The sequence below is a fragment of the Parastagonospora nodorum genome (genome assembly GCF_000146915.1).
Source record: "Parastagonospora nodorum SN15 chromosome Unknown scaffold_20, whole genome shotgun sequence".
Classification (NCBI taxonomy): domain Eukaryota; kingdom Fungi; phylum Ascomycota; class Dothideomycetes; order Pleosporales; family Phaeosphaeriaceae; genus Parastagonospora; species Parastagonospora nodorum.
The window spans coordinates 295,747-311,789 of record NW_001884568.1 but is presented as its reverse complement, the minus strand read 5'-3'; the positions used below and the strand labels follow the sequence as shown (position 1 = coordinate 311,789).

Genomic DNA, 16,043 nt, shown 5'->3' with positions numbered 1-16,043 from the left:
GAAGAATGCGGCGGGGAAGACGAGGGATTAGGGGGTGTAACGAAGTACTTGCTTTTTTCACCATACGGGTATATAGATAACGAATTAGAGCATCTTTCTTTGAATAAGCAATACTAGATGCTCACTGTTGTACACTTGAGAAAGGAGTGAGGGTCTATTTGATTCCTGTGTAAGTCTCAGACTTCAACGATGCCTAGCCTTGCCGGAAGATGCTCGATGGGCACCATTTTAAATTTCTACCACAGTATTGCTGTGACATAGGCAAACTTCTCGCCATTTTTTCAACTATGCAGGGGGAGAAATGTATCTCTACATCAACTTGTGTAGAGGTGGTAAGCCGCAAGTATACCTACGTCCGGAAGCACACTAACCGTGCCATAGTCGCGCATCACTTTCCCACGAAAGCTGCGGAGAAGTGAGATTGAGGCTTTGTTGCTCAAACCTACGCGACGACTGGAGTGAAGGAAAGCTGTGGCACAGTTTGAGGCTCGAGCCGGCTATGCTTAAGCGTGCTCAGGGCATATCGAAATTCACAGAAGAAATTCGTTAAGGGCATTGTACGAGTATGGCACAGCTATACTTCAAGCCAATAATCGCACGCATCGTGAAAATTGCTGGATGATGGAGACGTTGGGTTCATGGTTGACGGACAAATTTCGCGAGCTGTGTGCCTGGACTACACGATTATCCGTGACCCAATTTTCTGATTCTTCAAAGCTCTACCCCCCAAAAAAGATGCAAGAGTTACAAGATACCGGAACCAAGCGGCACGACGATATTGTGTGTTTAGAAAGGCTGAAAAGAACCGCCTTGCAAACAAACCCTTTGACAAATTCCGACACTTGCAAAATGTGAGAGAACTTGTCCATTGCAGTTTTGAGCCACTCGTCCGACTACAAGGCGCACGCATAGTTTTGGCGCCTGCGTTTATGACACTGAAATCTCGAGCCGGTAATCAGGACATGAACCTGATTCAGATAGGTTATGGACCATCACCAAAGGATCCGAGGCCGAATAACCTTTGCAATGTAGTAGTCTGGAGTGAACTGAGTGTCTACTTTACTAGATGTTGAGGCCTAGCCCGAGTACGTTTCCTATGTTGCCGTGAAAAACCAGCATAAGTGAATGGACGTTCAGTACTAGGGCATATCAGCAGAAGTGATGCCTAATGTGTAAAAAGTCGCGATGTTGAGCATATTGGTAATTGAGGTAGTGTTGGCAGGGTTGGGTTTTCAAATATTCATGCGACGAAGGTTCATCAGATAGTCGCGTGCTCCTCCCCCAGTACTCGCGTTGTGATATTCTTAGTATACACAGCAACGCGAGTGGATGGTACAACGATGATTCCGCGCGTGGCTTGCGGACCGAAGTTCACTAAATTCGGTAGTGATGTGTTTCGACTTCAACCGTGAATGCTCCGAAGCACACCGAAACTGCAATTCATGAACGATGCAATTGTTGCGCATAGCCCTTTGTCGAGGTCTCCCTAAACTCAAGTGCTGCTGATGCTGAGATCGCGGAAAGTTGGAGTTCTTCTTGGCAAACGATTCCGCTGCGTTGTCTTGGTCTTTGCCCAGGTGTGCGGAAAACTCGGCAGAGAGTCAAGCAAACGTCTCTTTGTCCAAGCCGTCCGCGCCCTTGGAAGCACACCCGTTCCTGTTCGTCTCCTTGACGATTCCATCATCCTGCAGTAGGTGTGATAAGTGGCTACGCTCCTGTTCTAGTCGACCTGAACCTTTGGTCCGAGAACCTGCTCTTCGGGCGTTAAGATCCCCTACTTCTACCGAAGAACAGGCCAAGGTGACCTGCCGGAGTTCTGCCACGCGAGCCGCCTGATTAACCAAGTGTGAAATTGTGGGGAAGTGTGCACCTCAGGAGTACAACGTTGTACCTATGTAACATGCGAGGCTACTCCACATTTCACTCCATCTCTCGAGATTAGCTGTATCAATGCCTGCTCATGTCTCGCGATATCAAGCACAGCGTTGCAAGAATGGTGTCGACTAAATTAGACTGCTGATATTGCACCACTACGGCATTGAGAGTCGCGTTGCACAGATTGATGAGCATACCCCCAGTAGCCTGACCACCTTGTGAGATGAGAGCGCATGCGGGCAATTCAACGGCTCTGATGACGAGGTTGCACAGCCCCAATGGCCCTGTGACGAGGGCAGCGTCAAAAGCGCATTTGCAAACATAGCCTCTTGGCTGCCTGCTCTTGGCTGTCTGGGCAGCGTGGCAGCCAGAAGTCCGCTCGGAAAGCTCAAGTCCAAGACCAAGACAAAGTCGCCTCAGCCTCGAGGACAAAGCGTGGTCCATGGCTGCGGCTTGATTACACCGAGCTGCGTATGGAGTTTGATGGCCACCTGCTGAAGTCCGGTGTACAGGGCCGTACACGAGCCATGATCTTTCTATATCGAAAACGAAACGTGCGAGCATGAACAAGGGCTATGATATGGCAACTTCTGTCCAGTATCTCAACAAACTCAACCGTCGTGTGCGAGGTATGAAGATGGCTGGCCATGAGTTCCTGCTAGGTGGTGAGAACGACAGCGGCCCCTTTCGCTCACGCCGGGCACTTCTGTGTAGTCGGAGACAGGCGGCAAGCAGGACGCGCCACTGCAATCATGCAGCGTAAAGGCGTGCCAATATCTGGAGCGCCGAATGCCAAACAGTGTCTTTTCCGCTCGGCCAAGTCCCACGTCCCAAGAATATCCGCTTCGCTGGGCGGTTTGAGAAATCTTGGTTCCCTGCCAGAGGGGGCTGGTGCTGACTATGACGACACCACCTCCGGAACTCGCGGGACAACCACGTAGGACTATGTTGTAGAACGCAAAGACGAGGAGAGCTGATGTTCACAATAGTGCGTCCCGATCAGCGAGCTGAGCGCTCAACGGAGCAGCGTCGCAAGAGGCATGGAAACCCCTCACCTGCTCTTGCCAAGGGCTTTGCCCAGCCTTGGAAGGCGCTAATTCGGTCTAACGCACGCAAGCGCCATCGCCATCGCCTCGAGCGGCTGGATCGAGCTTAGCGCTTTCCGGTTTTAGCGCAACTTCCAAGGTTCTGTTTTTCTGGGCTAAGTAGCGGAAGTCGGGCGGCGGGGCGCGGCATACAAGAAACCGCTGTCCCCCCAGCGCGCTCGGCGTCCACTTCCCACATCGCACTACAATACAACCCAAGGACGCGCTCCCAACCCTGCGGTCATACACTGACATTTTTCTGCAATCGCGCTGAACATTGTTCGCGTTCTGTGCTTTTTACGCTTTCTTTAGACTTGAAGCTCCACTGCCAAGAGCTTCTCCGAACTATGAGCGCTGAACAAGCTGCCGCTCAGGCGGCTGTCGCTGCTGCGAACACTCCACAGCAGCCCCAGGGCACTCCGCAACAGACTGCCTCTACTCCCGCCTCTGTCGTTAACTCTTCTGGCGACCAGCTTGTCTGCCAGTGGCAAAGTTGCGGCGAGCGTCTCCCTTCTGCTGAGCAACTCTACGTAAGTCATCACTCTTTCGTTCGAAGCCTTGGGCGTACCTCAGTACCAATCGAGCGACCACAGCATATGCGTTTCTACATGTACTGACTTCATTCAGGATCACGTCTGTGAGCGTCACGTTGGTCGCAAGAGCACCAACAACTTGAACTTGACCTGCCAGTGGGGCAACTGCCGCACCACGACGGTCAAGCGAGACCACATCACTTCTCACATCCGTGTTCACGTGCCTTTGAAGCCGCACAAGTGCGACTTCTGCGGCAAGGCGTTCAAGCGCCCGCAGGATCTGAAGAAACACGTCAAGACTCACGCTGATGACTCTGTCTTGCTTCGCTCACCCGAGCCCAACCGCGGCGGACCTCACGGCGCCGGCGGCTACCCTGGCCAGAACGGTAAACGTAAGTCTGCCATCTCACATTACCAACAAACCCGGTCATTCTTTATCTCTTTTCAATTTCTAACTGGAGTTCTACAGTTGTCGCTGACTTGCAGGCGCTTGCCGCTACAGCGAGTGGATATCAGTATCCTGATGGCGCGCTTGGCCCCAATGGCAGCTATGGCCAGCAACATCCCGGTGGTGCCCCTGCCGGCTTCTACGGCGGACCACCTCAAAACTCTGCTTACGGCCCCGTCTATTATGCCGTCAACCAGTCTCAACAGTTGAACAACGACTACGAGATCCGTAAGCGTGCAGCATATGATGCGTTGAACGAATTCTTCGGCGACGCTAAGCGTCGTGCCATTGACCCGTCAACCTACTATGATGTTGGTCAAAGACTCATGGGTCTTCAAGGAGTTCAGCTTCCAGTCCTCGGCGGCGGTGGTGGTGGCTACCAAAGCGGTGGCATGTCCGACTACGGCCATGGAGGTTCCATGGTTGCTCAAGCGACGCACCCCCCGATGCATCACCCATACTCATTGCCCCTGCCCAACCTCAGGACGAAGAGCGATCTCTTGAACATCGACCAGTTTTTGGAGCAACTCCAAAGCACCGTTTATGAGAACCCCAACCAGGCTGCAGCCGCCGGCGTGCACCAGCCTGGCGCACACTACGTCCACACTGGTGCCGGCTACCGCTCAAGCCACTCACCGCCTGGCCTCTCCTCCAGCCACTCACAGTCCTCCCATGCGACTGCAATCGGCTCCACCACCGCTGAGACCCCTGCTCTCACCCCAGCATCAAGTGTTATGTCTTATGGCTCCCAGCACTCTCCTGGTGGTCACCACTCTGCAAGCAACGTTTCGCCTACTTCAAGGACAAACATTGGTAGCATGTACCCCACGCTCCCCTCTGTTAGTGCAATGTCAGATATGTCAGCTGCTGCTCCTTCATCTGGGCTTGCACCTGCTTTCGACGCTGATGGCCGTCGTCGATTCTCTGGCAACCTGCTGCAAAAGGCTGCCCCAGACCGACGCAGTGGTGAGGACATGGACACATCAAGCGATGGCCCATCTCCCAAGGACGAGGACAACCTCCATCACAACGTCAATCAGCTGGCCCTTCACTCGCCCAAGGTTGATCCTGCCCTGCGATCACCAAGCGTAGTTTCAGATTCCACTGAGACGGGCGACTCGTCTCAGCAATCATGGGTTGAGAACATCCGCGTTATCGAGCGCCTCCGAGCTTACCTCAAGGAGAGACTCGAATCTCATGATTTCTCGGATGAAGAGGATGAAGATGCCAAAGAGGAACGCCGCATGGAGGACGATGATGCGCACAGCCTGTACCCCGTATTACGTGCGGTTCAAGAAGGCCGTGAGTAGAGTGTTTTTCAACTTCGAGCATGTCATACCGCGGTACGAACTTGCATGGTGTTTTGAGGGGCGTTCAGGTGTCATCCACGATAGGTCTTAGTCGCTCCTGCGGGAGACGAACTTCATGTAGGTGGGAATGTCTAGGCGTATTGTGGAAGCGATGTTGCTTTGGTATGTTGGTTACGCCTTGATGGCTGGACGTTTTTCAGCGAGCCGTCCACAGATATTAGTGTGCAATTTCATGATTCCCCATTGTCCAATCTATCGCATATTGATCGTACATTGGATCGCCACTTGCAAATGAATCGCCAAAGCTAGGGAAACGGCGCCAGGGCTATCCCCAGTTCTTATCAGCTGCCAAGCATGTGACAAATTAGGTTGGCCTGACATTCCCCACACCTATCAGGTCTTGACCGTGCGAACAAGCTTCCCCACGTTGCTATCAAGTCCAGGTGTCCGGCATCTGTAAGGGCAGACAGTTACGCCGCGATGCCGTAACCTGGCAAATGCAGTACCCTTTGTCAACCCACAAAAGCACTATAGCACTCACATCTTCGTGAAACCTCATTGCCTTGCACTAATCTCACATTTCCTTAACTACACACCTGAGTCGCCAAGATGCCCTACGGACGTGGAGGTGCAGGTAACATATTGCAGGCCAAGGAGGACAGCAAGAAGATCGTAGAGGTAACTGCGCATTACCGCACTTCAACGCCGGCGCACCGCCCTACTACCTCAGCGGCCTAACAGCCATCACAGGACATCGAAGCGAACCGCGCACCCACCTCCACATCTCAATCCGCCCAAGCAATCGCCCAAGCAACCGCCCAACAAGCCTGCGACTACGCACACATGGGCCGAGGCGGCGCAGGAAACTGGTACCAACCCACCGAGCTCCAAAAAGAAGGCACATTCACCCAACCCTCCGATTCCACCGCCATACCCACGTCCTCGAAACCACAAGTTAGCACGCCATGGCATCCTGAGAGCCAGGAGTTGCCGGTCGCGCGGTCGGGACGCGGGGGCGCGGGAAATTTCGTGTGGAAGAGCGAGGAGCAGGTAAGGAGGGAGAGGGAGGGGAGGGAAATGGATGAGATTAAGAAGAAGGAGAAGGTTAGTTTGGAGGTGGAGAGGGGGGTTGAGGCGGTGCTGGCGAGGCCAGGGCAGGCGAGGTTGGGGGAGGACAAGGTGGGGAGGGGGTGGTGATTGGGCATTGTGGGAACGATGTTGTAATGCTGATGGAGATATAAGTTTCTGGGGCATGACAGGATCATATATGCCCTTTGCGAAATGTCATCACTTTCGGCTTGACATATGCGCTGACCTACACTTCTATCATCTTTGAGGGTACAGCCTGACGTTATGACAGCTGTCAAGGACGGAAAGCAGCGAAGGCAATAGCGGCCCACTCCTACAACGACCTCGAGCCTTACGCCGTGTCGCTGGATTTTGGACGCGATGGCAAAACTCTGATTATTCAAAATCTTGAAAGATGGCCTGCAGCACTCGCGGGACCGGATAGTTCATCTCCGTCACGGCGCACAGCAGATGTCATGGTATTTAAGCACCAAATCTGTGCCTTGCATGTACCACTACGAAGTATAACAACGCTTCTATGTTGCGACTCTCGATCGGCACGGCTGTCTCAAATGACGTCGCGATCATACTGGGGCCCGTGCGTTGTTTGTTATGATTTGCCAAGCTGACTCCACCACCTCAACACCTCTCTCTCCACCCACAGACCACCTTAATCTCCGCTCGTTTTCTTCCGACATTCCTTCTGAACTTGTTCAACACCAACAGCAGTCATGGCGCGCCGCTCAGCCCGGTTGCAAAAGGTATGCGCATCTCGCTTTACTTTCGTCCCATATTTGGTTTGTTTACATGTGCTAATGCGCCTCCATAGCAGCCCACACCTACACCCACCGCCGACACCTCTGCGAGGTCGCGCTCGAGCGATGACAGCTGGATGACAGCAGATTCTTCACCACACACAGGACTGCCGGTGCTGCCAGAGATGCCTGACCTTCCCGACCCATCCTCCGTGAAAACTCCGCAAAAGGCCGCCGCTCCAGCATCAAGACTCCCGCATGCGACAGCTACGCCCGCGGCGCTCAAGAGCAAGTCATCCAAGTCGCTTCTCTCAACTAAGGGGAGCCAAACGCCCACCAACCGAACGCCTATCAAGCCTGCCGGTCAGGAGATGCACCCCGCGCACCATCATGCGAGCACTGCAAAGGTTCTGGACGAGGCGCGATGGCTTGGATTCCAGGCTTTGGGCGCGCACACAGCGCCTCCTAAGGCAGCGGGCATGAACCAGGCGACGCCTTCAAAGACCCCTGTGCCTGCTTCCGCCGCCAACGCTGCGCGTATTGAGTCGTCACCCGACTTTCGTTTCCGCTTCAAGTCTCCGTTTGCTGGTTTCACAAAGAGCTATCGCCAGGAGGACGCCACGCTCAGTCCAGGCACGCGAAATCTCCTCAAAGACGTAAATGGTGGAGCTACTCCCGGTCGTCCTGCGCTCTTCGGCGCAACCCATTTCTCTTCCAAGGCGGATGTGTCCCCAGAGCGCAAGAAGGCCCGAGCCCAAGGGCAAAATCGCGCGCTTCAGCGATGTTCACATGCAGCAGTTCAAGAAGATGGATTCGATCGCCAACCATGCATCCGCGTTCCGCGCCGACCCGACTCGTTTCAAGCCCGTTGTATCGCAGCCCTTGAAGAAATCGCCTTCCAAGCCCGAGCTGGCCAAGCCTGAGACGAGCAAGCTCAAGCGCACACAGTCGAAGATGGATCTAACAGACTCTGGCAGCAAGATTCCGCCAACACCGCTAAAGCGTACACAGTCCAAGATGGACCTTGCTGGCTCGAGCCTACCGCGCTCGCAGTCGACTGTTCGTCTGGTGGCTTCTGCAAGCGCTTCGCGTCCTATGTCTCGTGATGGTCCAGTTGAAAGCAACCAGACGGCAAAGCGGATCAAACGCACAGAAGCCGACGATGCTGCGACCACCCGTCCAACGACTCGGGATGCCATGTCTGGACCTTCGGCGCCTCCCGCTCCTACACCCGCGCGCAAGATTACCTCTCAGACTGCGCTCCCCCGTCTTGCTGCTCGGCTCATGACCCCGACCAAGGCCTCCATGGCTCGTTCCCAGAGCGTCAAGACGTTGAAGACGACTTCGATGATTCCTTCCTTGGCCAAGTCGCCCTCTACCAACAACCTGTTCTCGCCCACGAACGTGGCGCAGTCCATGCGAGATGGTGCTCGTGAGAGCATGCGCAAGGTAGGTTGAGTTCTTACAAGCTCGTTTGAGATGAGATGTGCTAATTGTGTCACTAGGCAAGCCAGAACCTACAGCGCGTACGTTCCATCCTGCGTACTCCAGGTTGCAAGTACTCGGACGACCCTGTTCAGATCGCTGCTGGTACTCACATGTCGCCGCCAATGTCATTGAACCTTGAGAAAGCTTTGCCTCCTATGCCAGCAACTGCACCAGTGAAGAAACACGTCATCTTCACCAACAGCACTCTACAGCGAGCAGGAGACGACGATCTTGGCAAGTCTCCGTCACCGATGAAGTTCAGGGCTGGTAGCGAGGTGCCCAGTGGTGCAGTCATCTATCCTACGCTTTCGAGTGTCCAGTACCCAGAGATCTCTCAGGAAGCCGAGTCCCCATCAACTTCACCCTCTCGACGTCTGACATTTGGTGAGGCGACTGCGAACCAGTCGCGCTCCTTCTCATTCGAGTCAGGCAAGGCCGTTGATTTTGGTGAGTTTCTTGAATACAATTCAGCACCTTCAGAAAGTCACTAACATTACATCTTCAGGCCCCTCCTCTGCCGGTACTATCCGTATGGTCCGTAAGAGCGACGCATCGACTCTCGTCGAAGGCAAGAAGCGCAAGCTCGACACTGTCCAGGAGACCTCCGACAAGGAAAATGATACGCCTGCGGACGACAGCTACCGATCTGCGAAGAAGATGAAGCCTATGCCTGCTACACCTTCGAAGACACCTGCTGGCTCCAGCAAAGTTGCACGCAAGACACCGAGTCGAGGCAGCGCCATTAGCAAGTCACGACTTGCCTTCCTGGCCACACCCAAGCGTGGCAAGGCCTGAGGCCACCATTCTTGAACCTTGTTTCTTGCATTTTCAAGCTTTCACAGGGGAGCGCATTGCCGCTTAGCTTCCAGGCAGCAGTTTCCCTTCTTCATCGTCTCATCCGTCTCTTCTCTTTCCTATGTCACGACATCTGAACGGCAATGCTTGGCGAAATGGTGTACATCGGACGGTCAAAATTTCCTTTTCTCTCGGTGTCATGTCTCTTTTGGAGTTAAAACCCATGACACGACCTTCACGAACATACTTATAGCGCGCATTGTGTACCATATAATGATTGAATGGACAGCCTGATTCACACTACTGTGTCATGTGGACTGACACGTCTGATCTGTAAGGATACCCTGGCATTGTGACAAGTGATCGTCGATCGACTGCTATGCTCGTACTCGGTTTCTGTGCCTCCAGGCTGTGTCGATTGATCTGAAACTGCTCTAATCAACTGGCCGTGAATTGTGCTATGCATGGAGTTTGTACTGGAAAAAGCTTGTGGAACTGTAGAAGTGAGACTAAGCGTGGACCCTTCTTTCGAGTCTCGCGTGTGCGGCTGCGGGCATTTTCCGAGAGTCGACGTCAGGCCGCTTCAACATTTGGCCGATCAACAAGCACTTCGCAGGCTTACAGAACCCCACCCTTCAGCATTCACCAGTGCCAGCACTTTCCCAGCTGCTTACTACGTCATTCTGAAAGCACGCGCTAGCCTTGCTCTATCTTTGGCAAGGCGAGTGAATACTAGCTGTTCACCGTGGCGTCGCTAAATACTCTGCTCGACGACGTAAAGAGGTCGTTCGACTTTCTCAAGAACCATCCTGCTCTCGGCGCAACATCAACTACCTCGAATACTGAGAATCAAAATCTGTCTACAGACGTTTTCTCGAAGATCACCAGATACTTGCAGCACGCGAGCGCAAACGACCTCGTCGAGTTTGTCACAAACCCTCGCTTCGACGACCCAGCCTACCTCACCACACTCGCCGTCGCACTTGCGGCAGTCTTCGTCACTATGTCCTGGTTCTCTCGCGCTGGTGGCAGCGGCGGTGGCAGTTGGGCAGGACGCTTCTCACCCTTCGGCCGTCCAGGCAACTCGCCGAATTCGGGTGTGGTCAACGACTCGGACTTCTCATACATCACCAACGAAGACCTGCGGAGAAACGGTGCTGCCCAGGCTCCTGAGATTGTGGATTGGGACGACAAAAACCCGGAGCGCGAAACCGATGTCTTGATCTTCAAGGAGAAGCGCACGAATTACCCCACACACTTTCCCGCGCACAGCATACGCGATGGAGATCTCAAGATCGGCACCGTGCGACAGGCGGCAGCGAAGAAGCTGGGCATCGACGATCACCGGCGGATACGCATGTTCTACAAGGGCCGGAACCTAAAGCACGACGAGCGCAGCGCCCGCGAGGAGGGTCTGCGAGGCGACGGAACCGGCAGCGAGATTCTCGTCACCATTGGCGAGGCTCCTGCCGGAGGATTCGCGCCAGGTGCTGAACACTCAACCCAGCGTGCATGGAGCGAAGGCGAAGACGAGGAAGACGACGACGATGACGACGGCGACTCCGGCGCAAACACTGGAGGCAAGAAGAAGTCCCGCAAGCGCGGCGGCAGGAAGAGCAAGAAGAAGGGCCCAGCGTCCGCCAACGCATCCGGCACCTCCACCCCAGGCTACGTCGGCCAGGGCGCAGGCTCCGAATACCTCCCCATACCCTCCCACATCAATGCGCAACCCCGTCCTACCTCCGCGCCCCCATCAGCTCCTCGTCCAGCTGCGCCCCAGACCCCGTCTGCGAAGCTCGACGCCATCGCCAGCAAATTCCGCACCGAGTTCGTACCGGTTGCTATCCAGTACATGAACAACCCGCCGCAAGAAAAGGCAAAGCGCGAGTTTGAGTACAAGAAGCTGAGCGAGTCTATTCTCACGCAGATCATCTTCAAGCTGGATGGTGTGGAGACGGAGGGCGATCAGGAGGCCAGGTTGCAACGGAAGGCGCTGGTCAAGGAGGTGCAGGGCATGTTGAATAAGTTGGATGAGGTTGGCAAGGCTGGTTAGATGGCGGAAATTGAGATTGAGGATAAGGGGTTTGCTTCGTGTCCATCTTTTCGAGGGAGTGTGATAGAATGGTATCGATATAGGCGTCTAGATAATGGCGCTGAATGGACGCACGAGAATGAAAGTAATTCTCGAGATTTTTTCTTCTTCTATCTCTAGTAACATGAGTCCGTCAGAGAGGTTTTGATTAAAACTGCGCTAGGGTTCTTCGGAAAAGAACGAAGACAGTCTGCTCATGCTTGCTGGAACTAGAGTGACGGAAATAGGTAGGTGACACTCCATCAACTGCACACTTTACACTCACGATTATCATTCGAGTCTGAGAAACTTAACGCAGAGGGATGTTCAGTGACACATGCCTTGCGAAATTGGCTCGAGCATAGAACTCTGGACAATGTATACATTGTTCAACGACGGACAATCAGTCTTCAACGGCATCTAGTCCTCTCAACAAAATGCATCAGTACATGGACTCGACAAGACAAGAATGTACAAAAGAAAACAATAACCAAGCAATTCGGATTCCTCGATAACTCATTTGATAATCCCCACAAGGACAAAGCCTGGCGGATTTAAGTGTTTTCGAGACGACGAACTCGGAGTGTGGAAATGTTACCAAGTGCTATGATCTAGATGTAAATTCCAATCGAAAATATCATGAACGTATACTCAAAGACTATCAATCTCGACGAAGAATCAACGCTGTGGTACTACTTCTCGTTTGATGTGCAAAACTGCACTTCAATCACACATGCGTGTCGAGGGAAATTGAGCACTGACATCACTCGCTGTCGAAATAGAGTGAATGTGAAGACGTAACGGAAACAATCATAATGTAGTTAGTGATGATCAACCGCCGAAGCACGAACCCATGAGGATGTTGCCTCGTGTTAATGCAGGCCTTTGCTCAATATCAACGGAGCGAGTTGTGGCGGAGAGAGGGCAGTGCGTATCAGCCGTCGTAGTAACCCACTGCGAAGGAATACGTACGAGTTAGCGTTGACCAACTGCTCAGATGTAAGGCCAGTCCCCGAGGAACTTTTCCCGCAGAACATGCCCAAGGAGTCGTTTGATGCAGCAGACATCGCTTTCGTTCTCCTCGACGCCCGATGCTTCTCAATTCTTCGCAAACTCACGTCGGGCTTTCTACCCCATCTGGCATTCTACAACAAACACCCCATCCCGGTACACTCATATATCGCAACAATCAGCAGTTTCCCCATCAGATCTTGAATCACGTTGTTAGCCCGGTCGTTCAGCTAAAGCAGTGCTCAAATTCAACTAATTTTATCCCAGGTTCGCTACACATCTTTTCTGTTCTGGTGTAGGGCTTCGGTTCTATTGGGGTCTCTTTTTTGCTGATTTGGACTGCCATGAAGGGCACTGTGATGCATGCGAAGGTGCAGGGCAATCTTTGTGCGGAGGAGGTGGTTGTCTTCGGATGGGGGGTTGGAGTGTTTTGACAATAGGCAGAAGCATTGACTTGATATGAGAGTGGTAGAGGTGGAAGTATAGTTGTGGAATTTGTGGAGCTTGGTTGGGCGGAGAATAGCGGTGTTGGTGTTTTGTAGATGAAAGGGTGGGTCAACGAATCTGTTGAATGGAAACCTGCGCTCACTGAGCAGCTCCACCGTGCAGTTTTACATTAGACATAATATGTGAACTTACTTGTTTATCTGCAGCTCGTTACTTCTCAACAAATTGCGAGCCAATAAGTGTACTCCTCTAATTGATGCTTATCAGCATCCGAGACTCTGCCGTAGTGCTTATTTCAGCGGTGAAGCGGCTACGAAGAATCATATTGAAGGTTCTGAGAAGGTGTGCGTGAATGTTTTAGGTGGGTCATGCGTAAGCTTTGCTTACTATCTTGTTGTATTGCAGGTTGACGTGGACCTAGTTCTGACGGAGAAAGCCGTCACTGTTTGCTTAGCTTGTTTGATGGACTTGGGACTTGTTGCTGTTCAAATTCTCTTCGTGCGTACGCATGTTGCTGAAAAGATTCACTGATGGTTTCCGAGCGCGCGTGCTCTGAAACACTTGAGTGTATCGGAGAGTCTCCAGGCGAAGAGGTACAGAACAATGTGCACAAGAATGAGGAATAAGTAGTAAATGTTATGCACTGCTTACATCCATTGGACCTCTGTTGCACCAGTCTACTCCATACACTATCCAATCGCCATCACACTTGATCACTACGCACGTAAAGAGCAACGTACCACACTCCCATACTCTGGTACAGTTTCGGCGCCGATGGCTGAAGTAACGGGAGAAGTCGCCCAAGCCTTCGGGAACCGTTGACCCGACAGTGACAGAGAGCAAGGGCTAAGACGATCCCTCTAGATCCTTGCGTCGGTCAAACCTTGACTTAGCGGCACCCTGCATGTCACCGTGGGGGTGGGGTGATGCCATAGCGGCCATGACCACGTGCTAGCGTGTTGATGCATGGGTGTGGCGCGTTGTAGGTTACTTAGTGCATGTGCGTGGCGTAGCAACCGATCTGTTTCAATATTGGATAGGTGGAGATGAGCAAGAGGGAAACTTGGATATTGTAGATGATGCGTGCAAGTAGATAAGAGTGTCATTGTGTGCTTCACTTCAGAGACCACACACCGTTCTCCTCAACGATCTCAATCGGTCGGCTCTCGTCTAGTGATCTCCTACCTGCCTCCAAAATAGCAGTGGTAGCGATTGTGTTCTTGAGAGTAGGTAGTGGACGTGCGTCGAGCTGCTCTAGGGTGAGCTTCCCCTCGTTCAGGCCGGTCACAGCGTCGATGAACTTCTCGAAGGAGATGTAGCCGTAGCCGGTCTGTCCCGCAAAGTTGCCCTCCTCGTCTGGCGCGTACTTCATGTAGAAGCTGTGGGCGGTCAGCGTCTACCGAAAATATGGATATCTGCCAAAACTTACGGGTTGTACCAGAGCAGGCCGGTGTCATCGTCAGTGACATCGTAGCCTCGCTTGGCCTGGTTGACGCGAATTTCTCCTTTGGACGCCATGTAGTGGAAGTACTGATTTGAGTGTACGCCAGCCTTTTGTGGTGCTGCCCATCCTGCTGTGTACACACCGGTGGCACGCTTGCTCGGGTCATCCTTCTTTACCCAGTCGGTAAGCAGGGTAATGGTGTCTTCAGTAGAAGGGTCGCAGCCAAGATTGGTTGCGATACCTTTGGCTCCGCTGGCCATAACGCGAACTGGCTTGTAATCCGGTATCATGGACTCGTTTATGTCGACGTGATGCGAATTGAGGTAATATGAGATATCGCTGTCCTTGCCCGCCCATGCCTTGAAGGTTTCGAGTTGGCTCCTGCATGTATTTTTTAGCAGCTTCGCGTCAGAGCAGGTATGAAAAATGCCTTACTTTGGCTGACTCATGTACGAGTAAAAGTAGTTGAAATCGCCCAATTTCTGTGCCCGGAAACGCGCATCAGCGTATGCAGGGTCGTAGCGCTTGTGGTGCTCAATGTACACGAACACATTGTGTTTCTTTGCAAGTGCCATGAGGTCCTGGTGGTGCTCGAGTAGCTTCACTGCTGGCTTGGTGATGAGGACGTGGATACCGCGCTCGATCGCGTATTGAGCGATCGGATAGTGAGTGGTGTCGGGCGTGAAGATTGTGACTAGGAGAAATTAGCAGGGTGTTTTATCTGAGAACTGACAGCACACAACTTACTTGCGCTGCCTTTTGGTAAAGCGTCGATTGCGGTCTTGTACGCATCTGGGTCTGTTTTGCCCTCTTTCGGGTATTCGTCGAAGGACACGTCTAGACCGTTGTAGGCTTCAGAGATGTTCTTCTGCAAATGCTCCCCTACGCAACATGAGCATGACAAGTCAATCGGATAGGGAGCTCACAACTCACGGATTGCAGAGAATTTGCCTCCAGAGACTCCCACCATGGAGAGCTTTCCAACCTTCCCACGCTTTCGAAGGTCGAAAAGGGTCAAGCCCACAACGCCGACTTTCTTGTCAGACTTGGACGCACCTCCACCGACAAATCCCGTCGTATACTCGCCGGTACCGACCTGTCATTCTTGTCAAAAACATTGCACTTATAGACGACACATGAGCGGGGCAACAGTACCATGAGAACTTCTGGAGGCGCCATGGTAGCTGTTCTTAATGTTTTCGGACAATAAATAGGTCAATGGCACTTGTCTTCAGCTTCAGCTACAATTTCCAAAGAACAGCAAGGTGACCGACGCTCAATGCTGTGGAGGCGCATTCACTACATTCGACACGCGCAGACGCCGCGGCATTTGAACCACACCGAGCTTGGTCGAATAGGGCAAGCTGGAATTACATTTCCCCCGTAGCGACATGAGGGGCACTTGGAGGGGCTGAGGCGCTCACGGTAGGATGCAATTTTCCCGGCTGCCGCGGCCGGATGTCGTTATGTGTTCCAAACAATGATTGAATTGATGACAGCTGTTTAAGCGGTGCGTTTGTTGCAAAATTTAGATGATTAGAAGCGGCGGCACTGGTGAATTGGAACGCGTTGCTGCTCAGCGTTCGGACGTGTAAGCTGACGCAGCTCCGAGGTGTTAATGCCACCTTCCCCAGGCCAAGAAACAGAGGTGATCCCTTCCCTTGTGCCCCCACACTGCTGTGCCACGTGCTATTGGTGGAGAAATGTGCTGAC

At 52.9% G+C, this 16,043-nt stretch overlaps 6 protein-coding genes across 6 annotated transcripts; 5 read left to right on the top strand and 1 right to left on the bottom strand.

Annotated features, from left to right (window-relative positions):
- Positions 1 to 2,437: 2,437 nt before the first annotated feature.
- On the top strand, positions 2,438 to 2,816 carry SNOG_11740 (hypothetical protein; the record flags this gene model as incomplete). Its single annotated transcript, XM_001801927.1, has 2 exons — positions 2,438 to 2,504; positions 2,590 to 2,816. 2 exons carry the CDS (start codon positions 2,438 to 2,440, stop codon positions 2,814 to 2,816), a joined length of 294 nt encoding a protein of 97 aa, XP_001801979.1.
- A 491-nt stretch (positions 2,817 to 3,307) lies between these two features.
- SNOG_11739 (hypothetical protein) lies at positions 3,308 to 5,498 on the top strand (the record flags this gene model as incomplete). The annotated part of the gene is made up of 3 exons (XM_001801926.1): positions 3,308 to 3,490; positions 3,588 to 3,885; positions 3,963 to 5,498. The coding sequence occupies 3 exons, from the start codon at positions 3,308 to 3,310 to the stop codon at positions 5,249 to 5,251; spliced, it is 1,770 nt and encodes a 589-aa protein (XP_001801978.1). The 3' UTR covers positions 5,252 to 5,498.
- Positions 5,499 to 5,860: 362 nt separating this feature from the next.
- Positions 5,861 to 6,448, top strand: SNOG_11738 (hypothetical protein; the record flags this gene model as incomplete). Its single annotated transcript, XM_001801925.1, has 2 exons — positions 5,861 to 5,929; positions 6,002 to 6,448. 2 exons carry the CDS (start codon positions 5,861 to 5,863, stop codon positions 6,446 to 6,448), a joined length of 516 nt encoding a protein of 171 aa, XP_001801977.1.
- A 602-nt stretch (positions 6,449 to 7,050) lies between these two features.
- SNOG_11737 (hypothetical protein) lies at positions 7,051 to 9,357 on the top strand (the record flags this gene model as incomplete). Its single annotated transcript, XM_001801924.1, has 5 exons — positions 7,051 to 7,080; positions 7,152 to 7,730; positions 7,810 to 8,506; positions 8,626 to 9,009; positions 9,068 to 9,357. 5 exons carry the CDS (start codon positions 7,051 to 7,053, stop codon positions 9,355 to 9,357), a joined length of 1,980 nt encoding a protein of 659 aa, XP_001801976.1.
- Positions 9,358 to 10,360: 1,003 nt separating this feature from the next.
- SNOG_11736 (hypothetical protein) lies at positions 10,361 to 11,410 on the top strand (the record flags this gene model as incomplete). The annotated part of the gene is made up of 1 exon (XM_001801923.1): positions 10,361 to 11,410. One exon carries the CDS (start codon positions 10,361 to 10,363, stop codon positions 11,408 to 11,410), a length of 1,050 nt encoding a protein of 349 aa, XP_001801975.1.
- Positions 11,411 to 13,877: 2,467 nt separating this feature from the next.
- On the bottom strand, positions 13,878 to 15,585 carry SNOG_11735 (hypothetical protein). Its single transcript, XM_001801922.1, has 6 exons — positions 15,486 to 15,585; positions 15,264 to 15,426; positions 15,078 to 15,212; positions 14,766 to 15,024; positions 14,316 to 14,711; positions 13,878 to 14,265 (listed from the first exon to the last, which is right to left on the bottom strand). The coding sequence occupies exons 1-6, from the start codon at positions 15,507 to 15,509 to the stop codon at positions 14,001 to 14,003; spliced, it is 1,242 nt and encodes a 413-aa protein (XP_001801974.1). The 5' UTR covers positions 15,510 to 15,585; the 3' UTR covers positions 13,878 to 14,000.
- Positions 15,586 to 16,043: the final 458 nt, after the last annotated feature.

Bases quoted from the DNA above. Each gene is read 5' to 3' on its own strand.
- SNOG_11735 (XM_001801922.1), bottom strand. From the start codon at position 15,509: ATGGCGCCTCCAGAAGTTCTCATG. The intron at 14,712-14,765 runs GTAAGGCATTTT...AAATACATGCAG, and splicing joins TCGTACATGAGTCAGCCAAA to GAGCCAACTCGAAACCTTCA. The intron at 14,266-14,315 runs GTAAGTTTTGGC...GACCGCCCACAG, and splicing joins GGCCTGCTCTGGTACAACCC to CTTCTACATGAAGTACGCGC.